This window comes from Salvelinus alpinus, chromosome 33, assembly GCF_045679555.1.
Source record: "Salvelinus alpinus chromosome 33, SLU_Salpinus.1, whole genome shotgun sequence".
In the NCBI taxonomy this organism is placed as follows: Eukaryota; Metazoa; Chordata; class Actinopteri; order Salmoniformes; family Salmonidae; genus Salvelinus; species Salvelinus alpinus.
This window is the reverse complement of record NC_092118.1, coordinates 6,860,195-6,881,392: the sequence shown is the minus strand read 5'-3', so window position 1 is coordinate 6,881,392 and position 21,198 is coordinate 6,860,195. Positions and strand designations below refer to the sequence as shown.

Below are 21,198 nucleotides of genomic sequence, written 5' to 3'. Positions count from 1 at the left end.
GTTGTGGTCTAAGGCACTGCATCTCCGTGCTTGAGGCGTCACTACAGACCCTGGTTCGTTTCCAGGCTGTATCACAACCGGCCGTGATTGGGAATCCCATAGGGCGGCGCACAATTGGCCCAGCGGCGTCCGGATTAGGGTTTGGCCGGTGCAGGCCGTCATTGTAAATAAGAATTTGTTCTTAACGGACTTGCCTAGTTAAATAAAGGTCAAATAAAAAAAAATGTAAATATATATTTCAGCAGTATTGTGTAAATTGTAATCTATTAATGAAGGCGTATTAAGCAGGAAGATTGAAAAAGGCAAATTAAAGCTTTAATCTAAGCAACAGATTTTTGGTGGTAAGTAGATATGGGAATGTGGGAGGCCTACTTAATTAGCTTAGCCATAAATTCAAAGCAAATTATTTAGAGCAGGTCTGGACCCAAAGTAGCTGTGAACACAGTAATTCACAGTTAATCTACTCTTGCGAGCAGTACAAACACTTACCAATCATAAAGACTAGGCAATAGCTTAATCAAGTACACAAATATACCTTTTAGATTTTTAGCAGGTGCAGGCTGTATTCAACAGGGAGAGACTCTCCATTTTGGATATAATCCAGATTCCTAACTGGATAATATCATCGGTTTCCAAATGGTTGCCTTTAATGAGAGCGGTTGTTTTACCGTATGTTTCTCAAGTGGGAACAAACATTCATCTGTCGTCAAAAACCATTAAAACCATTCATTAAGAAATACTTCACTGGTTTGTTAGGAAATTAAACATGACTTGCAGTAGCCTGCTTGTACAGTAACAGGCATCTAAGGCATCAGAGAAGGCAGGACAGTTTAATTGAATGGTTCCTGTTGTCTGTTATTTATAGCTGCTTAGTCAATAGAGACACTCAGAATGCAATCCCAATTATATATAAAGCAATTTACAGTATGGAGTGTTTCAGTCAGAATGTAAATACTGCTTTTAGGCCCTCAAGTAAAACAATGACAAAAGGTGTTCAATATTTGCTTTAAGTTTATATGCCAAACCCATCCATGCTCAACAGAAAGTAGCCTAACCATCTCTTCTTTGTCTAGGTCCTAATGCCATTTCTGTCAGCCTGTCCCCAATGGGCCACTACGTGATGGTGGGCTTGGCCTCTCGTAGGATCCTGCTCCATCACAACACAGACCACATGGTAGCGCAAGTGTTACGCCTGCAGCAGCCCCATGGTGGAGAGACTTCCATGAGGGTGAGTTTGGCCAACGTTAACCCCTTGGAATTTCAGGAACAACAAGGTATTATGCCATTTATTTGCACTTTCATCAATGCATCTTGATTCAGGTTGATTTGCATTGAACTTGAAAATGCCAGCAAGAACCTAGACCCAAATCATCTGTAAGCATCTTCAGGGTGACAGTAACCAAATGAAACCTCACAAATCTGGAGGTAAAGAACATTGTAAATGATGAGCTTCTTCTGGCTGGCAAAGAGTATGACTCTTTATAAATAGCTACTTTAACTCCATCATTTGGGGGGGATGAACAATAGATTTCCCCCCCATTATCTCTAACCAACTGAGGAGGAACGTCAGACAGACATTACAATTCAGTACAGCACAGTAGCTGAATAATACCCTCCCAGCTCCAGCCCTCTCACAATGGCCAGCCAGATTAGCAACCCCAAACAATCAAACCAGTGCTGGTAAAGCCTGCATTGACTCTACTTCAACTGGATTCTGAAGGTACCAAATATCTTTATTTCCAACAAGATGGGGGTAGAAAATGGGCTTACAATCAGAGAATTTTCACATGCCTCCAGGTGCTGGCTCTAGCCTTTTACATTCCAGCAGTGCAAAGTGAGCTAGTGTAATTGAGAAACTTCTGTGGCTAGACCCCAAGTAGAATCATGGTTATGCACATCTCATTTAGTCTTTAATCGACCCCTTGATCTCTCGTGGCCCTTTGGCTGATCACACTACATACAGTGTGTTCCCTTTCCTCTTTCAGAGGAACGTGTCTGCTGTTACAGTCTTGATGTGTTACACACATAACACAGTTACAAACTGTGAAACATGTTTTTTTTGTTGAGGCAACCATTTTTTTTATAATCCAGGTGACCATTTAGAGAATGTACCACACCGTGTACACAATCGCACAATGTGCCACACTTAAATAGTAATGAAGAGTCTTTGAAAGTTTTCTGTGTTTGGAGGCTCAATATGTGACTCTGTTTTGGCTGTACATGTATCAGAATGTAACAGGGGTTGTGGTAGGTAGTGTATGAAGGATGAGGGGTAAAGTGTTTATGATGCAGGGCTTGGAACCAGGGATCCATCTGTGACATCCCAGTGACCCAGAACACAGCCCGGTGTCCCATGGTCACACCAGAGTCAGCCCTCAGAGGCCTTGATGAAAGCAGGAAAAACAACACTAGGGTGCCACTTTGATGTTGTCTTTCTGTCTCTGCCTCTTGCTGTTTGTGAGACTGTTCTCCGTCCCTCCCAATTTTTGAAGATGCCATGTAGCCCTGGCAACTAGGCTATATGATAATTGAGATGACATTTTAACTTTGGGGGTGGGGGGGTGCGGCACCAGTAACTATTCTAACTCTAAACTTCTCACATTGCCAGTGGTGAAATTGTTGTGAAATAAGTTTTCTAACTGAACAGTTACATGGTCTGAAGAGAGCCATAATTAGCCAAATCTAATTGAACAAATTGTGAATATAGTTTTTTTGTTTTTAAAGCTGCCACACGGCGCATCAAAGCCCATCTCTGATTTGAAGTGAACTAAGAGGTGTTTTTCTCAAAGCGTTTTGTCTCGCGTTAATAACTTGGCTCGGATCATCACATGATTGGCATTTATGTTACTCTTACATAATTTACATGTGGGAGAGGATATTGGAAATTTAATTGAAGCCTATTGGATGATAACTTGTTTTTAACTAGGACAGAAGAATTTATAACGGACTATTTCCGACATAAGATCCACTTATTGTATGGGACACTTTTAAATGTGCCTTTAGAGGCCATGCAATTCAGTACTCATCTCTAAAACAAAAGCAATTTAGGTCAAGAGTCCATATTAACAAAGGAAATGGAAGGACTAACAGTACAGATAGATAGCAATAAAAACTGTACCCTAGAGGGTCAGAATAAGTTAGAGGAAAAACAAAAAGAAATAGAGGAACTTATTCAAGATCAAGTGTAATATATTATTAAAAATAAAGCAAACTGGATGGAATATGGGAAAATGCACCAAGCGGAAGTAAAGTACTTTAAGCATATGTTTTCATTTGTCTCCTCCATCTCCATTAACCAAAGCTAATTGTATGGATGTTTTTTATATTAATAATGTAAAATTAACAGCTGTACAGAAAGACTCATGTGAAGGCCAAATTACAGAGGAGGAACTTCTTGACGCAGTTAAAGCCTTTAAGGCTGGGAAAACTCCAGGGCTGGATGGCATACCAGTGGAAGTATACATAACTTTTTTGATATACTCAGAGGACCGTTATTAGCATGTTTTAACCACTCCTATATACATGGTAGATTATCAGACACTCAACAAGGTCAGATTTCATTACTACTGAAACAGGATCCAAGTGGTAAATACACTGCTCAAAAAAATAAAGGGAACACTAAAATAACACATCCTAGATCTGAATGAATGAACTATTCTTATTAAATACTTTTTTCTTTACATAGTTGAATGTGCTGACAACAAAATCACACAAACATTATCAATGGAAATCAAATTTATCAACCCATGGAGGTCTGGATTTGGAGTCACACTCAAAATTAAAGTGGAAAACCACACTACAGGCTGATCCAACTTTGATGTAATGTCCTTAAAACAAGTCAAAATGAGGCTCAGTAGTGTGTGTGGCCTCCACGTGCCTGTATGACCTTCCTACAACGCCTGGGCATGCTCCTGATGAGGTGGCGGATGGTCTCCTGAGGGATCTCCTCCCAGACCTGGACTAAAGCATCCGCCAACTCCTGGACAGTCTGTGGTGCAACGTGGCGTTGGTGGATGGAGCGAGACATGATGTCCCAGATGTGCTCAATTGGATTCAGGTCTGGGGAACGGGCGGGCCAGTCCATAGCATCAATGCCTTCCTCTTGCAGGAACTGCTGACACACTCCAGCCACATGAGGTCTAGCATTGTCTTGCATTAGGAGGAACCCAGGGCCAACTGCACCAGCATATGGTCTCACAAGGGGTCTGAGGATCTCATCTCGGTAACTAATGGCAGTCAGGCTACCTCTGGCGAGCCCATGGAGGGCTGTGCGGCCCCCCAAAGAAATGCCACCCCACACCATGACTGACCCACCGCCAAACCGGTCATGCTGGAGGATGTTGCAGGCAGCAGAACGTTCTCCACGGCGTCTCCAGACTGTCACGTCTGTCACATGTGCTCAGTGTGAACCTGCTTTCATCTGTGAAGAGCACAGGGCGCCAGTGGCGAATTTGCCAATCTTGGTGTTCTCTGGCAAATGCCAAACGTCCTGCACGGTGTTGGGCTGTAAGCACAACCCCCACCTGTGGACGTCGGGCCCTCATACCACCCTCATGGAGTCTGTTTCTGACCGTTTGAGCAGACACATGCACATTTGTGGCCTGCTGGAGGTCATTTTGCAGGGCTCTGGCAGTGCTCCTTCTGCTCCTTCTTGCACAAAGGCGGAGGTAGTGGTCCTGCTGCTGGGTTGTTGCCCTCCTACGGCCTCCTCCACGTCTCCTGATGTACTGGCCTGTCTCCTGGTAGCGCCTCCATGCTCTGGACACTACGCTGACAGACACAGCAAACCTTCTTGCCACAGCTCGCATTGATGTGCCATCCTGGATGAGCTGCACTACCTGAGCCACTTGTGTGGGTTGTAAACTCCGTCTCATGCTACCACTAGAGTGAAAGCACCGCCAGCATTCAAAAGTGACCAAAACATCAGCCAGGAAGCATAGGAACTGAGAAGTGGTCTGTGGTCACCACCTGCAGAACCACTCCTTTATTGGGGGTGTCTTGCTAATTGCCTATAATTTCCACCTGTTGTCTATTCCATTTACACAACAGCATGTGAAATTTATTGTCAATCAGTGTTGCTTCCTAAGTGGACAGTTTGATTTCACAGAAGTGTGATTGACTTGGAGTTACATTGTGTTGTTTAAGTGTTCCCTTTATTTTTTTGAGCAGTGTATAAAGATCCAGTCCATAAAAAACATTGGAGGCCTTTTACAATTCTTGCAAAATGCTTAGGGCATAGAATTTCAAAGGTATTCTCGGATATTATTCATCCTCATTTTTTTTTACATGGACAATACATTGGAGGTAATATAAGACAAATACTTGAAACAATAGAACACAATGAAAAATCTGGGAAACCAGGCCTGGTGTTCATAGCCGACTTTGATAAAGTACAACTGGAGTTTATATGAACTCAACAAAAAAAGAAACATCCCTTTTTCAGGACCCTGTCTTTCAAAGATAATTCGTAAAAATCCAAATAACTTCACAGATCTTCATTGTAAAGGGTTTTAACACTGTTTCCCATACTTGTTCAATGAACCATAAACAATTAATGAACATGCACCTGTGGAACGGTCGTTAAGATACTAACAGCTTATAGACGGTAGGCAATTAAGGTCACAGTTATGAAAACTTAGGACCCTAAAGAGGTCTTTCTACTGACTCTGAAAAACACCAAAAGAAATATGCCCAGGGTCCCTGCTCATCTGCGTGAACGTGCCTTAGGCATGCTGCAAGGAAGCATGAGGATTGCAGATGTGGCCAGGGCAATAAATTGCAATGTCCGTACTGTGAGAGGCTTAAGACAGCGCTACAGGGAGACAGGACGGACAGCTGATCGTACTCGCAGTGGTGGACACGTGTAACAATACCGGCACAGGATCGGTACATCCGAACATCACACCTGCGGGACAGGTACAGGATTGCAACAACTGCCCGAGTTACACCAGGAACGCACAATCCCTCCATCAGTGCTCAGACTGTCTGCAATAGGCTGAGAGAGGCTGGACTGAGAGCTTGTAGGCCTGTTGTAAGGCAGGTCCTCACCAGACATCACCGGCAACAACGTTTCCTATGGGCACAAACCCACCGTCGCTGGACCAGACAGGACTGGCAAAAAGTGCTCTTCACTGACGAGTCGCGGTTTTGTCTCACCAGGGGTGATGGTCGGATTCGCGTTTATCATCGAAGGAATGAGCGTTACACCGAGGCCTGTACTCTGGAGCGGGATCGATTGGGAGGTGGAGGGTCCGTCATGGTCTGGGGCGGTGTGTCACAGCATCATCGGACTGAGCATGTTGTCATTGCAGGCAATCTCAACGCTGTGCGTTACAGGGAAGACATCCTCCTCCCTCATGTAGTACCCTTCCTGCAGGCTCATCCTGACATGACAATGCCACCAGCCATACTGCTCGTTCTGTGCGTGATTTTCTGCAAGACCGGAATGTCAGTGTTCTGCCATGGCCAGCGAAGAGCCCGGATCTCAATCCCATTAAGCACGTCTGGGACCTGTTGGATCGGAGGGTGAGGGCTAGGACCATTCCCCCCAGAAATGTCCGGGAACTGGCAGGTGCCTTGGTGGAAGAGTGGGGTAACATCTCACAGCAAGAACTGGCAAATCTGGTGCAGTCCATGAGGAGGAGATGCACTGCAGTACTTAATGCAGCTGGTGGCCACACCAGATACTAACTGTTACTTTTGATTTTGACCCTCCCCCCCCTTTGTTCAGTGACAAATTATTCAATTTCTGTTAGTCACATGTCTGTGGAACTTGTTCAGTTTGTCTCAGTTGTTGAATCTTGTTATGTTCATACAAATATTTACACGTTAAGTTTGCTGAAAATAAACGCAGTTGACAGTGAGAGGACGTTTATTTTTTTTGCTGAGTTTATAAATGCCTGGAATATTTTAATTTTGGAGAATCTTTTATTAAATGGGTTATAATCATGTATAGTAGCCCTTTGTGTAAAATAGTAAATAATGGCTACTTCTCAAAGTTTTAAACTATCTAGAGGAGTAAAACAAGGTTGTCCACTATCGGCATATCTATTTATTATTGTCATTGAAATGTTAGTTATTAAAATCAGATCCAACAATAATATTAAGGGATTAGAAATCCAGGTCTTAAAAACAAAGGTGTCATAGTACGCTGATGATTCATGTTTTCTTTTAAATCCACAATTTGGATCCCTCTACAGCCTCATAGAGGATCTAGATACTTTTGCTATCCTCTCTGGATTAAAACCAAATTATGATAAGTGTACTATATTATGTGTTGGATCACAAATACATACAACGTTTACATTACCGTGTAGTTTACCAATAAAATAGTCTGATGGTGATGTGGACATACTCTGTATTCATATGCAGAAAGAAAGAAATTATCTCACTCCAATGAATTTTAATAGAAAGTTAGCAAATATAGATAAGATCTTGCTACCATGGAAAGGAAAATACCTGTCTATTTGTGGAAAAATCACCCTGGTTATCTCTTTAGTCATATCCCAGTTGACCTATTTGCTTATGGTCTTGCCTACACCTAGCGACCTGTTTTTTTATATAGTTCCTCTGTCCAGTGTCTGTGTTCTTTTGCCCATCTTAATATTTAATTTTTATTGGCCAGTCTGAGATATGGCTTTTTCTTTGCAACTCTGCCTAGAAGGCCAGCATCGCGGAGTTGACTCTCCCCTGTTGACGTTGAGACTGGTCAAGCTACAATTGTCATTTACAACATTAACAATGTCTACACTGTATGTCTGATCAATTTGATCTGATTTTAATGGACAAAAAATAAAGACATTTCTAAGTGACCCCAAACTTTTGAATGGTAGTGTATGTAACTTGTTGTTTTTTGTTCAAAATTGAAATTATGACTCTTACATATCATAGCAAAAGGGGACCGTGTTAGATGTGTTCTGAATTTGTACGTTGAACATTTTGCATTCCCTGCTAGTACAACTGACACACCGCCCAAGTTATGGCAGCGTAGACAGTCCAACGAGGCTCTCTGAGCTCTTAAGCAGATCCCCAATTATTCTGTCTTCCTCCTACGTTTGGAGATGAATGAAACAGCTTTTTCCCCCTCTCCTTTGTTATTTCTCCCTTTTGTCTGAGTGGTGTAAAATGTATGCAGATGTAGACAGACAGGTATACAGTGGGGAGAACAAGTATTTGACACACTGCCGATTTTGCAGGTTTTCCTACTTACAAAGCATGTAGAGGTCTGTCATTTTTATCATAGGTACACTTCAACTGTGAGAGACGGAATCTAAAACAAAAATCCAGAAAATCACATTGTATGATTTTTAAGTAATTAATTAGCATTTTATTGCATGACATAAGTATTTGATACATCAGAAAAGCAGAACTTAATATTTGGTACAGAAACCTTTGTTTGCAATTACAGAGATCATACGTTTCCTGTAGTTCTTGACCAGGTTTGCACACACTGCAGCAGTGATTTTGGCCCACTCCTCCATACAGACCTTCTCCAGATCCTTCAGGTTTCAGGGCTGTCGCTGGGCAATGCGGACTTTCAGCTCCCTCCAAAGATTTTCTATTGGGTTCAGGTCTGGAGACTGGCTAAGCCACTCCAGGACCTTGAGATGCTTCTTACGGAGCCACTCCTTAGTTGCCCTGGCTGTGTGTTTCGGGTCGTTGTCATGCTGGAAGACCCAGCCACGACCCATCTTCAATGCTCTTACTGAGGGAAGGAGGTTGTTGGCCAAGATCTCGCGATACATGGCCCCATCCATCCTCCCCTCAATACGGTGCAGTCGTCCTGTCCCCTTTGCAGAAAAGCATCCCCAAAGAATGATGTTTCCACCTCCATGCTTCACGGTTGGGATGGTGTTCTTGGGGTTGTACTCATCCTTCTTCTTCCTCCAAACACGGCGAGTGGAGTTTAGACCAAAAGGCTCTATTTTTGTCTCATAAGACCACATGACCTTCTCCCATTCCTCCTCTGGATCATCCAGATGGTCATTGGCAAACTTCAGACGGGCCTGGACATGCGCTGGCTTGAGCAGGGGGACCTTGCGTGCGCTGCATGATTTTAATCCATGACGGCGTAGTGTGTTACTAATGGTTTTCTTTGAGACTGTGGTCCCAGGTCTCTTCAGGTCATTGACCAGGTCCTGCCGTGTAGTTCTGGGCTGATCCCTCACCTTCCTCATGATCATTGATGCCCCACGAGGTGAGATCTTGCATGGAGCCCCAGACCGAGGGTGATTGACCGTCATCTTGAACTTCTTCCATTTTCTAATAATTGCGCCAACAGTTGTTGCCTTCTCACCAAGCTGCTTGCCTATTGTCCTGTAGCCCATCCCAGCCTTGTGCAGGTCTACAATTTTATCCCTGATGTCCTTACACAGCTCTCTGGTCTTGGCCATTGTGGAGAGGTTGGAGTCTGTTTGATTGAGTGTGTGGACAGGTGTCTTTTATACAGGTAACGAGTTCAAACAGGTGCAGTTAATACAGGTAATGAGTGGAGAACAGGAGGGCTTCTTAAAGAAAAACTAACAGGTCTGTGAGAGCCGGAATTCTTACTGATTGGTAGGTGATCAAATACTTATGTCATGCAATAAAATGCAAATTAATTACTTAAAAATCATACAATGTGATTTTCTGGATTTTTGTTTTAGATTCCGTCTCTCACAGTTGAAGTGTACCTATGATAAAAATTACAGACCTCTACATGCTTTGTAAGTAGGAAAACCTGCAAAATCATCAGTGTATCAAATACTTGTTCTCCCCACTGTATGTGGTCATTCATCCTCGCTTCACAGGGTAAGAGATAGGCAACGCAGAGGCAGGAAGTAGTACCCGTGTCTGTCACCTGATATGGTTGTCATAGCAGCAGGTTTGGCTAGTCATATTGAGAAGTAGCGTGACAAGTCAAGGTGACTGCTCTTAAATGAGCACTCCAACAACGTCTCTCCTGAACTTGATTCACTTGAGGGAACAGCCAACCGCTAAGGAGCGGCGTTCTGACAAGGCAGACTCAACAACACTAATCAGCACTTCAGCATACAGACTAAAGTTCTAGTATTGTTCTGCTATTCCCACACTAGTAACGGATTATGTCTCAGGTTCTGAATCATCGGGTTAATTGATAACCAATATATTAACATGAAATGAATTAATATGCGATAACATGCTAATCTAATGTGAAAGATTAAGCTCATTAGAAGACAGCGCTAATGCAATAAAATGACTATTTTTTTATTTAATTTTTTAAGATGTTGGGGTTGTATCATATTGGGACAATAGTGGTACTCTTTGCTGTGGCTGTAATTGATTTATTTCCATATGTCCCCATTCCCTCCAGAGAATGTTTGATGTGGTGTACCCCATGGCCGCTGATCAGCGGAGACACGTCAGCATCAACTCGGCCCGCTGGCTCCCAGAACCTGGCCTGGGTCTTGCCTACGGTACCAACAAGGGAGACCTAGTCATCTGCAGACCTGTGTAAGTCTGCACTACGCACTCTATATACCTCTGTTTCTCTCTTTCTTGCTTTCCCTCTCGCACAGTGCAACCTGCCCCTGGCTTAGAGAACTAAGTTTGTCCTCACTACCTCTTCTCTCACTACCACAGTATGTTTACATCAGGAGTGGCCTGTGGCTAGATTTCTCCCATAGCACATTTCTCTACATGCCATCTATTTGTTTTACATTTGTATGGAAACAGTGAAAAAACGAATAGCCAATTAGTGTGTTTTCTATCCCTGCTTTAGATAAATATATGTTTCTGCTGCTGAGGACAAGAATCCCCTCGTTTGTGTGGTTACGTAATGGCCCGAGAGTCCCAGTGCTCATGGCTTTAAAGCCTTTGGCATTCGGGAAGGCAGGCAGCAGCTCCCACCCACCCACCCACGGCAGGCAGGCAGGGCAGGGAGAGTTGGATCGATGGAGCGCCCACTGACTTATTCAGCCAGCTGTCATCAGCTAAGTCAAGTCAGAGGAGCTTGTTCTCACTCACTCTTCATGAAGTTTCTCAGTTATGTTTTTCTCCGTTCTGTCTGGCTGTCTGAAATAAATTGTTTGGTGTTAGTGGAAGAATGATTTGTTCTCCCTAGCCCCCCGGGCCTGCTTTGTTACTTCGAAGAACAAAAAAATATAGCTTAGATATCATCCAACATCGGTAAAATGTGCATTATGACCAAATAGTATTTTCTACACATAGAAATGACAAACCTTACTAACAAACCAAAAGTTTACTAACAGCAATAGTTAAGTCTAGACAAATGTTATGTGATTTTGGAGAGGAAATTTGGGGAATTATATCTAAAACATCCCTAAAGACATTGCAATTCATCAACAGCAAAATTGTCTCTAATTTATGTCAGCCATTTTAATGATCCAACCATAATCTTACCCAGAAAATCACTGTACATGCAAGAGAGACCTACAACCGCATCTATATCGTGAAGCCCTAATTGTGATCTGTAAAATTCAGTAACAGCATTCCGACACGCAGAGCACCACAGGTGCATAATAACCAAACAAACATCACAAGAGGAAGAACACACACAGTCCTCCCCTTGGACATACTACCTTCACTCACAGGCACACATACTGTACAGTACACCACTGCAGCATAGACTCCACGTCCCTATTGGGGAAAGCCTATTTTTTATTTATTTTATTTAACCTTTATTTAACTAGGCAAGTCAGTTAATAACAAATTCTCATTTACAATGACGGCCTACACCGGCCAAACCCAGACAACGCAGGGCCAATTGTGCGCCGCCCTATTGGAACCAGTTGTGACACAGCCTGGATACGAACCAAGGTATCTGTAGTGACGCCTCTAGCACTGAGATGCAGTGCCTTAGACCGCTGCGCCACTCGGAGGACCAATTATTATTATCCCTGTGTGTTTACTAATGGTAGAAACAGTTGTTTCAATCAGTGGCTCATCTCCTAGTACACTGTTGAGCAGGGATCATTTCAAGAGGAGAATAAAGAGTTTTGGGGGATTTGGGTAGCACTTTGTATTTACAGCCCAATTTCGCTGGCAGATGTAGGTGGTTGTTGTGGGATTGATTTTTTTTTCAGCCCCATAATTCAATTTTGCATGCCTGGTGTAGCCTTTCTGTTTTATTATATAGAATAATGCAATTAGACTTTTTAATTTATTTTATCAAGCATGCTGTGCTGTAAGCGGCTTTGTTTCGGAGCAGGGACGTGTTGTTGCTGATGAAACTGAAATGAGATCAGGACAGAGAGAGAGAGTGGCCTTGTTTGGGAAATAGTCTCATAAAATAATAACTGTCCCCCTCTTGGTCCTAATACTGTCGATATGATTTCTTTATCTATCTCCTGAAAGTTTGACTCTACTCCCACCATGTATTCTGTTCTTGGCAGCTTTCACTTGGATTGTATACTTCAACTTCCTTTCAGATTCACAGCTAGTGTGCTGGAGGTCTAAAATGTAAGCTTTTCACAGGCCAAATACTCTAATGGTACAGGAAGTAATTCCTTGCTAGTTAGTACAGGGTCTACATCAGGTTAAATGCAGACTTTGATTAGTTATCCGGCTGGAACCCGGGGTTTCACATGTACAGGTACCTAAGGAAATCTATCCTCAAATTGATTATCCCACTCCTGCTTCTCACTTTACACAGTGGCTTCCTTACATTTGAAGCAGAAATTGTAGGGACTTGTAAACCAGATGCACACTCATGATATCCAGCACCTTCTCTCTATAGTACTTAATGTGTATCATCATCATCATCATCACACACTGATATCCCATAAATGCCTCTAACTGTCATGGGGTGGCGCGGTTCTGTGCCCGCCGGAGTTTGGAACAGCTGGAGGAGAACAGGCCAGTCACCCAGAGACTGCTGGGTAAAGGAGCCCTGAGGAAGAGCTCTCATTATCCCTTTTATGGAGGCATTTTAGGACCATTGGCAAAACAGTTGAGGCTTCAGCTCTGGCTCGTTGTAAACCCAAACATCTCTGTCCAAACGTTCTCTATTCCAGTTCTTAGTCTTGTTCTAAGTGTGTTAAAGGAGATTCTAGCAAAACTGCACTCACTACAGCTGGACGTCGTACTGTACTTGCTAATGAACCTCATCTGCTACATAATATCCAAGACAATTATGAATAAGCAAACAGTGCCCATATCCAATTACTGGTTCAGACACAGGTTTGAGTTGGGCCTGTCCAAGCATATGTCAAAATAACTTATGCATAACATATGCATGTGTCTAATGTTGAATCATTCTGATAATATTTGCAGAGCTCAATGTTATATCTTAAGATATATACCCCCCCCCCCCCCCCAGGGTTTCATGCAAATGAGAGAAGACATAGATTGTCTTCCTCCTTTGGGGATTTGGGCAGGTCTCTTCGACTGCCTGGTGTGCTTGTTGTAAAGCAGACAATTTGACAGGTTTGAAAGCAGTAGCATGTCAGGGGCTGCCGTTCCAGCGATTTTAAGTGTCATGCACTCAATTTGTCTCTCAGATATATTATTTTTGCCTGAGGGAGTGAATAGAATATCCCCTCTTTCTCCCTCTCTCTCTCTCATCCATTTTTTTCTTTCAGCACACCAGTCCATCAACTGCACTGTTTACACACCAGAATATGGTATTTGGAAATATACACATACTGTTTATCTACCTCCCGGCATGAGAAAGAAGAACAGTCCATATAAGATATCCACTTTTGTGCTATATCTTCCCAATTTGATACCTGCCAGCAGTTTTCCTAGATCCATGGTAACTACCCCAAAAAGAGCCATTGCTCAGTTTCTTATCAAGTATTTCATTTCCCTGTATCATACTTATTTTAATTAACGGTTGTAGCGGAAGGGTCGTTAAGTGTACATGATTTATCAGTGTCTCTCACAGGCTGCTGATTTGCTGACTCTGCTGCTTGTCCACTGATACTGGGGATTAATGGAACATGGAAACTTATTTTGCTCATTTCCTTCTAATAAAATGCAGTTCATTAATCCTTCTAATAAAATGCAGTTTGGGATTAATAGAACATGGAAACTTATTTAGCTCGTATCCTTCTAATAAAATGCAGCTGGGGATTAACGGAACATGGAAACTTATTTTGCTCGTTTCCTTCTAATAAAATGCAGTTCATTAATCCTTCTAATAAAATGCAGTTTGGGATTAATGGAACATGGAAACTTATTTAGCTCGTATCCTTCTAATAAGATGCAGCTGGGGATTAACGGAACATGGAAACTTATCTTGCTCGTTTCCTTCTAATGAGATGCAGTTTATTAATCCTTCTAATAAGATGCAGTTTGGGATTAATGGAACATGGAAACTTATTTTGCTCGTTTCCTTCTAATAAGATGCAGCTGGGGATTAATGGAAATTTATTTTGCTCGTTTCCTTCTAATAAAATGCAGTTTATTAATCCTTCTAATAAGATGCAGTTTATTAATCCTTCTAATAAAATGCAGCTGGGGAATAATGGAACATGGAAACTTATTTTGCTCGTTTCCTTCTAATAAAATGCAGTTTATTAATCCTTCTAATAAGATGCAGCTGGGGATTAATGGAACATGGAAACTTATTTTGCTCATTTCCTTCTAATAAAATGCAGTTCATTAATCCTTCTAATAAAATGCAGTTTGGGATTAATGGAACATGGAAACTTATTTAGCTCCTATCCTTCTAATAAGATGCAGCTGGGGATTAACGGAACATGGAAACTTATTTTGCTCGTTTCCTTCTAATGAGATGCAGTTTATTAATCCTTCTAATAAGATGCAGTTTGGGATTCATGGAACATGGAAACTTATTTTGCTCGTTTCCTTCTAATAAGATGCAGCTGGGGATTAATGGAAATTTATTTTGCTCGTTTCCTTCTAATAAAATGCAGTTTATTAATCCTTCTAATAAGATGCAGTTTATTAATCCTTCTAATAAAATGCAGCTGGGGAATAATGGAACATGGAAACTTATTTTGCTCGTTTCCTTCTAATAAAATGCAGTTTATTAATCCTTCTAATAAAATGCAGCTGGGGAATAATGGAACATGGAAACTTATTTTTCTCGTTTCCTTCTAATAAGATGCATCTTATTAATCCATCTAAGATGCAGTTTATTAATCCTTCTAATAAGATGCAGCTGGGGATTAATGGAACATGGAAAATTATTTTGCTCGTTTCCAACTAATAAGATGCAGTTTATTAATTATTTGAATAAGATGCCATTTATTAATCCTTCTAATAAGATGCAGTTTATTAATCCTTCTAATAAGATGCAGTTGATTAATTATTCTAATAAGATGCAGTTTATTAATCCTTCTAATAAGACATCGTTCTAATAAGACATCAAACAATACACTCACTGGTACAAAATCTTGTCCGCAATATTATCACTTAAGTTAAAGGAAAACACTTGTCGGTCTCATACATTTTGTTTCTGATTCATACAGGGGACTTGTAGTGAAGATGTGATCCTTCTAATAAGATGCAGTTTATTAATCTGTCTAATAAGAAACAGCTGATAGATGCATTTGAATGGTGCGGTCTTCGCAGAAACTAACGGCTTGACTATCTCTAGCTATTCAATGTAACCAGGCTTTATGGAGGGCTTGCATTTTCCCAACACTCAGGCCACAATACTATTTGGGTGTGACTTAAAGACATGCTCTGGAACTATGGCGACTAATAAGTATTTTTTTAACCTTTCATGAGCCTCTACCCCGGGTCCGGGATCACCCCCCACCCCCCCACACACTGATTAGCATAGCTAGCATAGCTTCACAAGTAGATAGTAGCATCTAAATATCATTAAATCACAAGTCCAAGACACCAGATGAAAGATACAGATCTTGTGAATAAAGCCACCATTTCAGATTTTTAAAATGTTTTACAGGGAAGACAAAATATGTAAATCTATTAGCTAAACACGTTAGCAAAATACACAATTTCTTTGTCCACCATTTTTTCTCTCCACCAGTAGCTATCACCAATTCGGCTAAACTAAGATATTGATAGCCAATAACCAATAAAAAACCTCATCAGATGACAGTCTGATAACATATTTATGGTATAGGATAGGTTTTGTTAGAAAAAAGTGCATATTTCAGGTAGAAATCACAGTTTACAATTGCACCGACCATCACAACACGACTAGAATTACTATAGAGAGCAACGTGTATGACGAATTTACTCATCATAAAACATTTCATAAGAATAGACAAAGCATAGCAATGGAAAGACCCAGATCTTGTGATTCCAGACAATATTTCAGATTTTCTAAGCGTTTTACAGCGAAAACACAATAAATCGATAAGTTAGCATACCACATGTGCAAACGTTACCAGAGCATCGATTCAGGCCAAAGAGAGCTATAACGTAATCATCGCCAAAATATATTAATTTTTTCACTAACCTTCTCAGAATTCTTCCGATGACACTCCTGTAACATCATTTTACAACATACATATACAGTTTGTTCGAAAATGTGCATATTTAGCCATACAAAACCGTGGTTACACAATGAAAATAGTATGAAATCAAGCCTCAAAATGTCGGACGTCATCTTTCAGAGTGATCTAGTTTAATCGAAAGCTAATCATATACTTGACTAAAAAATACAGGGTTGACAGGAATCGAAAGACAAATTAGTTCTTAATGCAACCGCTGATTTACATTTCTATAATTATCCTTACTGTGCAATACAGGGTTCGCCAAGTGAAGCGATAACAAACAAAATGGCGGATTATGCGTTTAAAATATTTCGACAGAACAACGATTTATCATATTAAATATTTCTTACTATGAGGTGATTTTCCATCAGATTCTTGGGCAATGTATCCTTTCTTGGGTCTAATCTTCTTTTGGTCGATAGATGTTCTCTGTCCTTCGAAATGTCCACTAACATCGACCGAGACCCCGAAACGTGACCAAAGCTTCAAAGTGCACGACAAAGAAATTCCTCAAAATCGCACTAAACGGATATAAATTGCTATAAAACGGTTCAAATTAACTACATTATGATGTTTTTAACAACTATAACGACTAAAAACATGACCGGAGAAATATCACTGTCTAAACAACCATTTGGAAAGAGGCAAGTCCGATGTTCATCTTGCGTAAAACGCGCGAAGGGAAAAGACTGTACTTCCACGTCTTCTTGTTTTATAGTGGCTCTGATTGTGCAATCGACTCCATTCAAAGCGTGATGACGTACTGACACCCAGAGGAAGACGTAGGCAGTGTCGGTTTCTCCATAGCATCTACTGGCACCTTAAAACCGACCCCAGATCAGGGGTAAAAATTTCTGAAATCTGACTCCCTGTCAGGAAAAGTGCTGTAGAAGTAGTTCTGTACCACTCAGAGACAAAATTCCAACGGCTATAGAAACTAGAAAGTGTTTTCTATCCAATAATAACAATAATATGCATATTGTACGATCAAGAATTGAGCACGAGGCAGTTTAATTTGGAGACCAAAAAATGCTCATGCGGAACAGCACCCCCTATAGTTGCAAGAAGTTAACCTCCCATTTAGGGCTGAATGTTGAGTTCATACATGCATAATCTATGAGCAGAATTACTGTTTTAGCTAAAGTAGCTATAAAATCCCAATTTCTTTGAAAGCGACTGTTTTTCTGGAAGCTGTGCTGCGCCCTTTTCCCCTAAATTTCCCCCACGTGGCCCAGCCCCCTAGCAATTAAAGTTATAGCCAATGAGCTTTAGCCCCTTGCCATTTGAGTGGCAGCTAGCAAGATTCGCACACAGCAGAGCAAGAGAGAGCAATGACGTGGTGCAGATATCTGCACATACAGTGGGGAGAACAAGTATTTGATACACTGCTGATTTTGCAGGTTTTCCTACTTACAAAGCATGTAGAGGTCTGTAATTTTTATCATAGGTACACTTCAACTGTGAGAGACAGAATCAAAAAGAAAAATTCTGAAAATCACATTGTATGATTTTTAAGTAATTAATTTGCATTTTATTGCATGACATAAGTATTTGATCACCTACCAACCAGTAAGAATTCCGGCTCTCACAGACCTGTTAGTTTTTCTTTAAGAAGCCCTGCTGTTCTCCACTCATTACCTGTATTAACTGCACCTGTTTGAACTCGTTACCTGTATAAAAGACACCTGTCCACACACTCAATCAAACAGACTCCAACCTCTCCACAATGGCCAAGACCAGAGAGCTGTGTAAGGACATCAGGGATAAAATTGTAGACCTGCACAAGGCTGGGATGGGCTACAGGACAATAGGCAAGCAGCTTGGTAAGAAGGCAACAACTGTTGGCGCAATTATTAGAAAATGGAAGAAGTTCAAGATGGTGGTCAATCACCCTCGGTCTGGAGCTCCATGCAAGATCTCACCTCATGGGGCATCAATGATCATGAGGAAGGTAAGGGATCAGCCCAGAACTACACAGCAGGACCTGGTCAATGACCTGAAGAGAGCTGGGACCACAGTCTCAAAGAAAACCATTAGTAACACACTACGCCGTCATGGATTAAAATCCTGCAGCGCACGCAAGGTCCCCCTGCTCAAGCCAGCGCATGTCCAGGCCCGTCTGAAGTTTGCCAATGACCATCTGGATGACCCAGAGGAGGAATGGGAGAAGGTCATGTGGTCTGATGAGACAAAAATAGAGCTTTTTGGTCTAAACTCCACTCGCCGTGTTTGGAGGAAGAAGAAGGATGAGTACAACCCCAAGAACACCATCCCAACCGTGACGCATGGAGGTGGAAACATCATTCTTTGGGGATGCTTTTCTGCAAAGGGGACAGGACGACTGCACCGTATTGAGGGGAGGATGGATGGGGCCATGTATCGCAAGATCTTGGCCAACAACCTCCTTCCCTCAGTAAGAGCATTGAAGATGGGTCGTGGCTGGGTCTTCCAGCATGACAACCACCCGAAACACACAGCCAGGGCAACTAAGGAGTGGCTCCGTAAGAAGCATCTCAAGGTCCTGGAGTGGCCTAGCCAGTCTCCAGACCTGAACCCAATAGAACATCTTTGGAGGGAGCTGAAAGTCCGTATTGCCCAGCGACAGCCCCGAAACCTGAAGGATCTGGAGAAGGTCTGTATGGAGGAGTGGGCCAACATCCCTGCTGCAGTGTGTGCAAACCTGGTCAAGAACTACAGGAAACGTATGATCTCTGTAATTGCAAACAAAGGTTTCTGTACCAAATATTAAGTTCTGCTTTTCTGATGTATCAAATACTTATGTCATGCAATAAAATGCAAATTAATTACTTAAAAATCATACAATGTGATTTTCTGGATTTTTGTTTTAGATTCCGTCTCTCACAGTTGAAGTGTACCTATGATAAAAATTACAGACCTCTAAATGCTTTGTAAGTAGGAAAACCTGCCAAATCGGCAGTGTATCAAATACTTGTTCTCCCCACTGTATGTGACGCTGTATGCAATTTTCGGGACCACTTTTAGCTCGTCAGCACTACTTTCAGTACTGCATAAAAAGTATACAGAAGAACTGGATAATTTCTTTCATTTGTGTTTATAGTAGTAATAATAATAAAACATTTCATTTTTATAGCGCTTTGAATTTACATTTTTTTTTTTTTTAACTAGTCACCTACTGTGTCGTCTCATATCTCTACATAGGCAAAATATATATACAATAAAAACATCATACATTTAGAATCAAGGCAGGAAATAGCAGTATTAGGCTAGGTGCTAAAAGGACTTCCCAGGTTAGGACTATAAGAAAGACAGTCAGTAGAAACGTGTTTTAAGGCTCGCTTTAAAAGTTCCAATTGCACTGCTCAGATGAGTTTGCAGGCTTGAGAAGGTGGTTGATGGCTGAGAAAGAGGATTCTGGGGTTAGCTTTGTTGTTGTCGATCATGGTGGAGTAGAAGGCTGATCGTGCTGCTTTTAAGGCAGCAGAATAGCTTCTTTGCTTGGTGGTCTTTGTAGGCCAGTAGATGGACAGTGAAGCCGTCCTTTCTCCAACGCCTCTCAAGCTTACGGCCATGAGTCTTCATTCTGTGCGGTTCATCAGTGAACTGGGTTGAAGAGTGTTGGATGGTTACTTTCGTGTTTTTTCGGGAGCAGTGATGTTCAGGGTATTACCCATAGTGCTGTTATACAGGTTGGCCATGTCGTCGGAGGGCCAGCTCACTGCAGTCAGACTCAAAGGTGGGCTAGATATGTTCCAGGAAGAGGGATGGGTTAAGTTTCCTTAGGTGGCAGAATTGAAAGGCCCCCTTTGGGCGGTGGAGCGGAATGGGAGCAGTCAGACCATGTCACAGGCTTGTGGTCAGATACACCAAGTTCGAGGACATCCAAGTTAGAGGCAGGGACATCTCCAGTGATAATGTATTGTGTGTCGACGATTGTGGGTGGGGAACATTTACATGTTGCACATGGTTTAGGCAGTCCAGCATGTTAAGGAAGTCAGCAGCCGTAGAGCACTTGGGTGAGTCAACATGGATGTTAAAGTCTCCCAAAATGACAATGTTGGAGAGGGTGGAGCATACAGAGGTTAATAGTTCAAAAAACTCAGGAATAAAAAAAAAACTGTGCTTGTCCGGAGGGGGGGGGGGCGCTCCACCGCCTTTTCAATGTATTTATATCCAGGCGGAGCTGCCGCATCTAGATGCTAAAAGTCCCCCTCTTTGTGCCATTTTTCAGTGAGGCAGATCAGGTCAAAATCATTCTCTGAGATAAACTCATACAAAAGAGGAGACTTGTTAAGGCTTGAAGATTGTAGAGTGCACGACGTGTGAAGGCATTGGTGGAAAAACGTTCATTACATTTTGGTTGGTTCACTGCTCTCTGTATGGACTGTATTGGCTTGGAGTGGGTGACGTAATTTGCCTGAGGGTCAGCCTGCAGAAATGGCCAGGCCCGTGATCACCTAACTTCGGTACTCTCATCGTTAGTGCATACAGTAGACTTTGGTTTGTTAATTAGTCTCCTACCGCCTCGTCGTCCTCACCATGTTTTCCGTAGGAGCCCGAATCGAGAGACTGTTCTTAAGGTCCTTACTCAGGGTTGTTTTAATCTGTTCAAAACTTCTGAGGAATCCTTCTGTGTAGTAAATGAAGTTGGCTGCCATTTCATGAAGTTGGCTGCCGAGTCTTTTCATCCAGCCTTTGGTCCAGGAGATGAGGATCTAGCTCGGCTGGTATTTGAATCCAAAACAATTTGCTAGTTGATTGGAGAGGTTGGCGAAGTAGCCAAATATGTTAACTAATTTAACGT

At 41.9% G+C, this 21,198-nt stretch overlaps 1 protein-coding gene across 6 annotated transcripts in view; it reads left to right on the top strand.

Moving 5' to 3' along the window:
• The window catches only part of LOC139563205 (activating molecule in BECN1-regulated autophagy protein 1A-like), a 95,153-nt gene that overhangs the window by 59,732 nt on the left and 14,223 nt on the right, over positions 1-21,198 (top strand). For all 6 annotated transcript variants that reach the window (XR_011672505.1, XM_071381549.1, XM_071381553.1 and 3 more), the window contains 2 exons: positions 1,074-1,228; positions 10,331-10,470. Coding sequence is in view for 5 of the 6 variants with exons in the window: in XM_071381549.1 (XP_071237650.1) it covers positions 1,074-1,228; positions 10,331-10,470 (295 nt within the window). In the remaining variant the exon portion in view is untranslated. The remainder of the gene's footprint in view (positions 1-1,073; positions 1,229-10,330; positions 10,471-21,198) is intronic.